The sequence below is a fragment of the Lactuca virosa genome, chromosome 4 (assembly GCF_052849685.1).
Source record: "Lactuca virosa cultivar CGN04683 chromosome 4, Lactuca_virosa_CGN04683_v6, whole genome shotgun sequence".
Taxonomy (NCBI): domain Eukaryota; kingdom Viridiplantae; phylum Streptophyta; class Magnoliopsida; order Asterales; family Asteraceae; genus Lactuca; species Lactuca virosa.
This window is the reverse complement of record NC_136429.1, coordinates 437,900,215-437,909,507: the sequence shown is the minus strand read 5'-3', so window position 1 is coordinate 437,909,507 and position 9,293 is coordinate 437,900,215. Positions and strand designations below refer to the sequence as shown.

The 9,293-nt window shown below is 42.0% G+C and overlaps 1 protein-coding gene across 1 annotated transcript; it reads right to left on the bottom strand.

Annotated features, from left to right (window-relative positions):
* Positions 1–2,867: 2,867 nt before the first annotated feature.
* LOC145106667 (uncharacterized) lies at positions 2,868–8,030 on the bottom strand. The gene is made up of 4 exons (XM_079043615.1): positions 7,952–8,030; positions 5,610–6,004; positions 5,094–5,435; positions 2,868–4,016 (listed from the first exon to the last, which is right to left on the bottom strand). Exons 1-4 carry the CDS (start codon positions 8,028–8,030, stop codon positions 2,868–2,870), a joined length of 1,965 nt encoding a protein of 654 aa, XP_078899741.1.
* Between the last annotated feature and the right edge of the window lie 1,263 nt (positions 8,031–9,293).

Sequence of the window (9,293 nt, the reverse complement as noted above, 5' to 3'; positions counted from 1 at the left end):
GTACCTGTCTACTGGTGACCTGAGAATACAAGTTATTTTGAAAGAGTTTATCAGCTTTAGAGCTGGTGAGTTCATAAGTATATTAGTGTCTGTGTTTGTATGAAAGCATTTGTAAGATGTACTGTGTGTTTGTAAAAGTTTTGTATTTGTTTGAACTATCCTAGAAAACTCTATGTTTCCTACTAAAAGTAGCCTTCTACCAAGGCATCTAGTGTCTGTGTGTGTATCCTTTGTAAAAGTGAGTATTTTCCCAAATCCGACTATCATTAACCAAAAATATAGTTTTTTTTACATTATTGTTTATTGTGTGAAATCACAAAGTAAAATGTAAAGGGAAAATGTTATAGTACTTTAATGTAGTATTATGAAACTACTGCTGTACTAACTACCTTAAGTTAATTGTATATTTTAAGGTAACATGTGATCGGCCTGTATCTTGCTACCGACTCAATAGTAAAGTGACAATGTAAGATGCCACAAAAATGACGTTTGGCACCCGTAGACTTGCAAGTCCCACTGTAGCGAACAGAAAGGTGTAGGATAGTCAATCCAGTATAGATCTATACACAAACTCATGCGCTCCCCAATTAAGGAGATTCTGATACAAAAACAGTCATGGCAGGTAGTGCCATGCCCTGTTTAATGGCTCACATAAATGTATTAATGTAAATGTTATGTGAATTGTGTGCTAGCTGTATTGTATGTTCTTTCTCTGTCTAGCCTGTATGTTTGTTTCTCATCACTCTGTTTCATGTTTGTTTCTCATTATAGTATGTATTGACTCATGTATGAACTGACTCATTGTATGTTTCATCGTTCTAGTAATAGTATCTTCCTAAACTACCCCTATGGTAGCTTACTAGCAATGTATGAACATGTTTGTATACCCTTGCTACCCAAGGGTATGGACTTGAATGTAGGAAAACCTTTTGTATCTATATACATATACATAATATATAACTAGGATTCAAACGACCCTCGGACAACTAACCTTGATACCCCAAGACCACAATCAAACAAGAACAGGAAGCAGGGTAGACTAGCAGTCCTAAGTCCTTCTTAATCCTACTTATATAACTATATTTATATAGATACACATAATATAAGTTAAAAGAGGTTGATAACAAACCTTTTATATCCATATACGTATACATAATATATAACTAGGATTCAAACGACCCTCGGACAACTAACCTTGATACCCCAAGACCACAATCAAACAAGAACAGGAAGCAGGGTAGACTAGCAGTCCTAAGTCCTTCCAATCCTACTTATATAACTATATTTATATAGATACACATAATATAAGTTAAAAGAGTTTGATAAATGTATTGACAATAAAAGAGTTTGTAAAACAGTTTGAGGTAAAACAGTTTGAGGTAAAACAGTTTGAGGTAAAACAGTTTGATAACCAGTTTGAAAAGTAAGAAAACCATTTGTTTGGTAGTTATTAATCACATGTGATTGATATAATAACTATAATTGTTCAACTTGTATCCCCCCATAAAAGCATTTAAAACATTTAAAAGGTTAATTAAGGGGTATGAACTCACCTGTAGTTGGTGGTTTGGATGAACTGAAGAAATAGGATTGCTAGGTGTCAAGTGAAGACTTGTACACACACAATGATCCTATTTAACATATAAATACAACATATATGTATCTAATTAGACTTTAAACAGCTAATTAGCAAAGTTAAGACATCCTAAGACAAGTTAAACACCTTATATAAGTGTTATAAGTCTCAAGGAATGCATCTAAGTGTTGTCGAACAATGCTATAGGGTTTAGGGTTCAAAAGAAACCCTAACTTGAGTTTACGGTTTTGTGACCTCAACCCAATGGGTTTACGGTCGTAAACTCTAGAGTTTACGGCCGTAAACTCCCCCTCTTTTGACCATTTGTTGATTTGAATGTTTCTAAGTCCATTGAAGTGTTTCCTCTTGAAGTATAAGCCTAAGGAAGAAGCTAGGGCACCATTTCACTCCTATTTGGAGTTTACGGCCCAAAGACCACATCCCTTTGGGTTTACGGTCGTAAACCCTAGAGTTTACGGCCGTAAACTCTTATGGATGTTGGTATTTCGATGATTTCAAGTCCTTAACACATCAAGGTAAGGATCTAAGTTAGTTACCTAGGCTTAGGAAGGGACTAGGGACATTTCGATCCCTTAAAATGGGTTTACGGTTCAAGAACCGTAAACACCATTTTCTTGGTGTTTCTTGGATGATTTCATGTTATAATGAAGTATAGCAAGCTTAAACACACTCTAGGATAGAAGTACTTACTATATGGAAGCTTGAAATGAGCCAAAATGCCAAGAACACTAGTGTGTGTTCTTGGTGTTCTTGGTGTAAATGGAAGAATCAACCTTTTGGAATGATTTCACGGTTAGAAAGGTGTTAAAACACTAGATTAAGTGATCTACTAACTTGAAATGGTTGAAAACACTTACTAGATCGAGATCTGGAATAAATCCCGTGATGATACTTGAGAGGATTTGCTTTTGTTCTTGAGAAATTTGGAAAAATGATAATAAATGACAAGTGTCATATATATACCCCAAATTTCTGGGTTTTTGGCTGAAAATATTTTATTCCCGGTAGTAACTCCAATTTCTTGAAGTTTAGGAATAACAGTGATGCACTATAACCCTAGGGCATCCTCTCTCCTGGTATCTCCTAAAGTGTAAATCCTAAAATAAACAAACTTAATCCAAAAAGTCTGAAAATTTAACTGTAACTGATTTGACTTCTATTGAATTAACATGTTGTACAGAATAGAAATTTCGGGTTGTCACATCATCCCCTCCTTATAAGGAATTTCGTCCCGAAATTAGAATTTAAGCAAATAAGTAGTTACAAGGAACTAATTAAAAAGACGAGGATATTTCAGTTTCATCTGATCCTCTCGCTCCCAAGTGAATTCAGGTCCTCGCTTGGCGTTCCAGCGAACCTTCACTATCGGGATGCGGCTTTGTTTCGTTTGCTTGACCTCTCGGTCCATGATCTCTACTGGTTCTTCCATGAAGTTGAGGCTCTCGTTGATCTCGATCTCGTCGAGTGGGATTACAAGAGTCTCGTCGGACAGGCACTTTTTCAAGTTCGAGACGTGGAAGGTAGGATGTACGTTACTGAGTTCGCTCGGTAGGTTAAGTTTGTAAGCTACAGGGCCGATTCTGGCAAGAATCTCGAAAGGCCCAATGTACCTTGGATTTAGCTTTCCACGCTTTCCGAAGCGTATCAAGCCCTTCCAGGGTGAGACCTTCAATAGAACATGGTCGCCCACCTGGAATTCCAACGGTTTCCTTCGTTTATCAGCGTAGCTTTTCTGTCGGTCTCTGGAGGCTTTCAGTCGTTCACGGATCTGAACGATCTTCTCTGTCGTTTCCCGTATGATCTCCGGACCTGTGAGAGTGCTTTCAGGAACTAGTCCCTTAGCTAACTGGGTATCACCCACCTCAGCCCAGCACAGAGGGGATCTGCACTTTCGGCCGTAGAGGGCCTCGAACGGAGCAGCCTTTATGCTTGTGTGATAACTGTTGTTGTAGGAAAATTCTACAAGGGGTAAATGAGTATCCCATGTTTTCCCAAAGTCAATCACACAGGCTCGCAACATGTCCTCTAAGGTTTGGATAGTCCTCTCACTTTGCCCGTCTGTCTGCGGATGGTAGGCTGTACTCATGTCCAGCCTAGTTCCTAAGGAACCTTGTAGCGACTGCCAGAACCTGGAAGTGAACCTACTATCTCTGTCTGAGATAATGGATATAGGGACACCGTGCAATCGTACAATTTCCCTTATGTAAGTTCTTGTAAGCTTCTCCATCTTGTCTGTCTCTTTGATAGGCAGGAAGTGTGCGGACTTGGTCAATCTGTCGACGATGACCCATATGGTATCAAGTCCACCCGTTGTCTTGGGCAACTTGGTTATGAAATCCATGGTGATCCGCTCCCACTTCCATTCTGGGATCTCAGGCTGTTGAAGAAGACCTGAGGGTTTCTGGTACTCGACCTTGACCTTTGCGCAAGTAAGGCATTTACTTACGAAGGTAGCAATCTCTGCTTTCATGTTAGGCCACCAGTGTAACTTTTTAAGATCCAGATACATCTTATCTGAACCTGGGTGAACGGAATAACGAGTGTTATGCGCCTCCTTCATGACCAAATCTCTGAAACCACCAAGTTTCGGGGTCCAGATCCGGTTCATGAGATAATAAGCTCCGCCACCTTTGACTTCCAAGTTCTTATCCATCCCTCGCAGGGATTCATTGGTCACATTTTCAGGCTTCAAAGCGTCGAGCTGAGCTGCCTGTATTTGTGTGGATAAGTGTGAATGGATAGTCATAGTCAATGACTTGACCTTACGACCAGAATATTCTTTCCGACTTAGGGCGTCAGCTACTACATTGGCCTTGCCGGGATGATAACGAATTTCGCATTCGTAGTCACTGAGTAGCTCGACCCACCGTCGTTGTCTCATGTTGAGCTCCTTCTGATCGAATATGTGTTGCAGGCTCTTGTGGTCTGTAAAGATTGTGCTCTTCGTACCGTACAGGTAGTGTCTCCAGATCTTTAGAGCAAATACCACTGCTCCTAGTTCAAGATCGTGCGTCGTATAGTTGACCTCATGTGTTTTCAGCTGCCTCGAGGCATAGGCGATGACCTTACCTCGCTGCATCAGAACACATCCGAGACCTTGGTTCGATGCATCGCAATAGACAACGAAGTCTTCTATTCCTTCGGGAAGGGATAGTATTGGTGCAGTGCATAAGGCTCGTTTGAGCGTTTGGAACGCTCTCTCCTACTTTTCTTCCCAGTCAAAGGATACGCCCTTCTGGGTAAGTGTTGTAAGAGGCTTCGCAATGCGGGAGAAGTTCTGAATGAATCGGCGATAGTAGCCAGCGAGGCCTAGAAATTGACGAATTTCTGTTGGCGTCTTCAGTGCTGACAAGCTCTCAATGGCTTTGATTTTGGATGGGTCTACGTGGATTCCCTCTTCGCTAACCACGTGCCCTAAGAATTCGACTCGTCGGATCCAAAATTCGCATTTCGAGAATTTTGCATACAGCTTCTCCGCGCGCAGGGTTTCTAAGACTTGTCGCAGATGTTGACTATGTTCTTCCTTACTACGAGAGTAGATAAGTATGTCATCGATGAAGACGATGACGAACTGATCCAAGTAAGGACGACACACCCTATTCATTAAGTCCATGAATACAGCGGGCGCGTTTGTTAATCCGAACGGCATCACTACGAATTCGTAGTGCCCATAACGAGTTCGGAAGGCTGTCTTTGGAACATCCTCCCCTAGCACTCGTAATTGGTGATATCCGGATCTTAAGTCGATTTTGGAAAAGAAACTCGCCCCTTGAAGTTGATCGAATAAATCGTCTATCCGAGGCAAAGGATAACGATTTTTGACGGTCAGTTTGTTGAGCTCCCTGTAGTCGATGCACATACGAAAAGATCCGTCTTTCTTCTTGACGAACAAGACTGGAGCTCCTCAAGGTGAGAAGCTTGGTCTTATAAAGCCCTTGCTGAGCAGTTCGTTAAGTTGACAGGATAGTTCTTGCATCTCTGCAGGTGCTAGACGATAAGGCGATTTGGCTACGGGGGTAGCCCCTGGAACTAAGTCGATTCTGAACTCGACTTGTCGTTGCGGAGGTAATCCTGGTAGCTCTTCTGGAAAGATGTCGGGAAAGTCGTGTACTACTGGAATGTTCTTGATGTCTTTCGCTTCTTGGCTCACATCTACCACATGAGCAAGGAATGCGCGACATTCCTTTCGCAAGAATTTCTGAGCTTGAATGCTCGAGATGATACGAAGGTTTGTGCCGGGTTTGTCGCCATAAACTACTAGGGTTTCGCCAGACGAAAGATTAAGGCGAACTGCCTTTTCGTAACACATGATGTCGGCACGCTGAAGACTCAACCAATCCATGCCAATGATGACGTCGAAACTTTTAATTGAGACTGGCATGAGATCGATCGAGAATGAATGGCTATCTAAAGTTAGGGTACACCCTATGTAAATGCAGCTAGTGCTCTCTGTCTTCCCATTAGCCATTTCTACTGTGAACGGTTCTTTGAGTGCTCGTGATTTTTGCTTAAGTAAATGAGCAAATTTTTGATTCACGAAGCTCCTCTCCGCTCCACTATCAAATAGTATACAAGCATAAGAGTTGTCGAGGAGAAACGTACCAGTGACCACTGTGGGGTCGGCAACCGCCTCCTCATGGCCTATAGCCAAAACTCTTCCTACTCCACCGGCATTCCCTGCCTTGGGGCAGTTCCTCTTGTAGTGGCCCACATCGCCACAGTTGTAGCAAGATTGGCCCACTCCAGCGCCGGGGACTTGGGTGATTGGCCTTGCCGGAGATTTACAGAAACGGGCTGTATGCCCCTTCCTGTTGCAGTTTACACACTGCATGTCCCGACAGGCTCCCATATGATGGTAGTTGCACTTGTTGCATAAAGGCAAACTTCCAGAATACTGCTTTATTGGAATAGCAGCAGTGGCAGGTGCTGTCGCACTATGAATTGCCACCGTCTGCTGTTTCTTCGCAGCCTTCTTCTTTTTCTTGTCCTCCCAGAATTTCCGCTTGGACTCTGCAGTTCTGGCGGTTTCTGAGATGGCCAGGGTGGTTGTTGCAGCCGGGGTACGGACCCCGTGGTCAACTAGCTGCTGTGCCAATCGCTTGGCACTATCAAATGTAGTGGGGCGTGATGACAATACATTTCCCTGGTATGGTGGCACCAGCCCCCATATATACCTCTCGATCTTCTTTCCTTCTGTATGAATCATGTTGGGACAGAGGGCCACCAGTTCACAGAACCTGGCGGTATATGCTACGATGTCGGTGCCTTTCATGGTTAGGCGCCAAAGTTCTTCCTCCAGTTTTTGGATCTCGCCCCTCGGGCAATACTCCTCAATCATGAGGTCTTTTAAAGTATCCCAGCCCATATCATTTGCCACTGAAAGAGATAGTGACTTAACATGGCTATTCCACCATGTTAGGGCTCTGGTTTCAAAGGTGCAAGCAGCGAACTTCACCTTGCTCCCTTCTGGACAGGAGCAGATTGCGAAAACCGATTCGGTTTTCTCAAACCATTGCGAGAGTACAATGACTCCGCCAGTTCCTCTGAAGGATAATGGCTTGCAGTTTGTAAAGTCTTTGTAGGAGCACTCTCTCGAGCGCACAGGGGTTTCAACCTGTATTGTTGGAATAGGAGTCCCTCCTCCAGTGGAACTTGAAGAATGATATTCAGCCATGGCTGTTGCCACAGCCGCAGCTACAGCAGCATTGAGGGCTGCTGTATCAAATTGAGGAATAGGTGGTGGAGGATTACGTCTTGTTGACTTACGTGGAGGCATCTTTTAGCTGAAAGTTTAGAATGAATAAGATATTGATAAGAATTTGACATGAACATTGATGAGAATGACTCATGGACTAACTCTCCATAGCCCAACAGCATAATTAAATGGAATACTTGAATGAAGATGAAAGTATTTGGATAATAATTTCCATTAGATTTTTATATCTGTCAAAGATATTGGAATTACAGATGTAATGAGTTTGGGGAAAAATGACCTAGAAGTAGGTCTTACATCATCCAAGATGGGAAAATTTTGACAGCATACTACCTAATCAAAACCTAGCAGGTGTAAGATTTATAAGGATAGGAAATTAGACTTAAGTTTTTACATAACTAAGTTATATCTAAAAGAGAAGTTGGTACGATTCTAACGACGACGAGAACTGCTTGAGTGAGTCCTTGAATCCGATAGGTGACGCTCTATGTCCCTCACATGTCTATCAGACCTTGCTTCCTGAGCTCGAAGTTCCCTGACTTCGGCTCGGGTTTCAGCAAGTTCCTTCTGAAGCATTGCATTGCTAAACTGAGCCCTTTCATGAGCGGACTCCAGCTGGCGAATGCGGACAGTGTTAATACCAGAATTGGCATCCACTTCTATTACCCGGTCGATAGATGCTCGACCCTGATCGGTCTTCCGAGCAATCCTACGAACCATGATAGGTAGGACCCTATCAGCCGAACCTCCCTCAGTAATGTCGTAGAAGCTTCTGTCTCCATCGTAGGGAAAAGGTTGACCTTGTTCCTGACTCCACCTATTCAAGTTTGTGGCCCACAAAGGTGTGGGTCCTTGAAATGCAGGCCGAAGGTTTGGGTTTTGAACAGCTGGGGGTTGGTTGTTGACTTCTGGCTCCGAGTCGGAACCCTCAGAAAAACCTTCAGCTTCATAATCATCTAACGGAATTGGGTGATTATCTTCTGGTTCGTCTTCCAGCCATTCTGCGTTGTCGTGGTTGGGAAAGTACGGGTCTCCGGGAAGATAAAATTCAGCCATTAAATCTACGCGAGAAAAGGGATATAAGAGATAACTAATTTAAACTAACTAACTAATTAAATAATTATAAGATGATCTTTATCAGTTGCCTCAATACTTGTTTAAAGCATACCAGTTATATGTCATGCAGACGGGATAGACCTTCGAATAAGTAACCCTAACCCTAAGCCCACAACCAAACAAGGAACAGGAAGTAAGGCAAAGATCACAGATTCTAAGTCTATGACATCCTAGTACATATAACTTTAGTGTATCCACTAAACAACCATTGTTATACTAATAAAGACCTTTAGTTCTCAAATAAGTAATTATAGTGACACAAAATACTCCTATAGTATTTTAAGTTTAATGTTTTGTTCTACTGTTCTTGTTGTAGAAGTGTTGGTAAGTTTTTAGACTTGGTGCAACCTCACAACCACACTTAGGCACATGCTAATCACTCCTCGGATAATGTAGTTGATCAGGCTACATCTTCCCAGGGTTGACCATATGTCTCTAAGTATGCTTATGCTGTCCACCAATCGTAATACTTTTGTTCAGTCCTAGTGACACTGATTTTAGTATGAATGCAGGTATGTATACTTTATTAAATATTTTATTATTTAAAGTATAAACTCTTCATCAGAGTATTTTAAATCCCGCTTGTGTTTATAGTTCGTATATCTTTTATGGGTTGATACACTCGATTCACTATAAACAATGCTCTGATACCAATCTGTCACACCCTCAAAACCAAATGAACGGCGGAAACGTTCTGGGGTGGAGGACGTCATGTACAGTATCACAACAATGCAAGTAGTAAACAAGCAACAACATCATCCATTGCATTAATAATATAATTTCATACAAGTGTGTTCCGTTAAGTTTTAAAGACACCAAAACAATATACATCAAAATATAAGATGAGTCTTGAACGAGCTCCATCTT

Excerpts from the sequence above, each read along its gene's own strand:
- LOC145106667 (XM_079043615.1), bottom strand. The coding sequence starts at position 8,030 with ATGGTTCGTAGGATTGCTCGGAAGACCGATCAGGGTCGAGCATCTATC. Across the intron at positions 6,005-7,951 it reads AGAAGTGGATGCCAATTCTG|ATAGCCATTCATTCTCGATC; the intron begins GTATTAACACTG and ends CCCTAACTTTAG. Across the intron at positions 5,436-5,609 it reads TAGTTCCAGGGGCTACCCCC|CTCAACAAACTGACCGTCAA; the intron begins GTAGCCAAATCG and ends GACTACAGGGAG.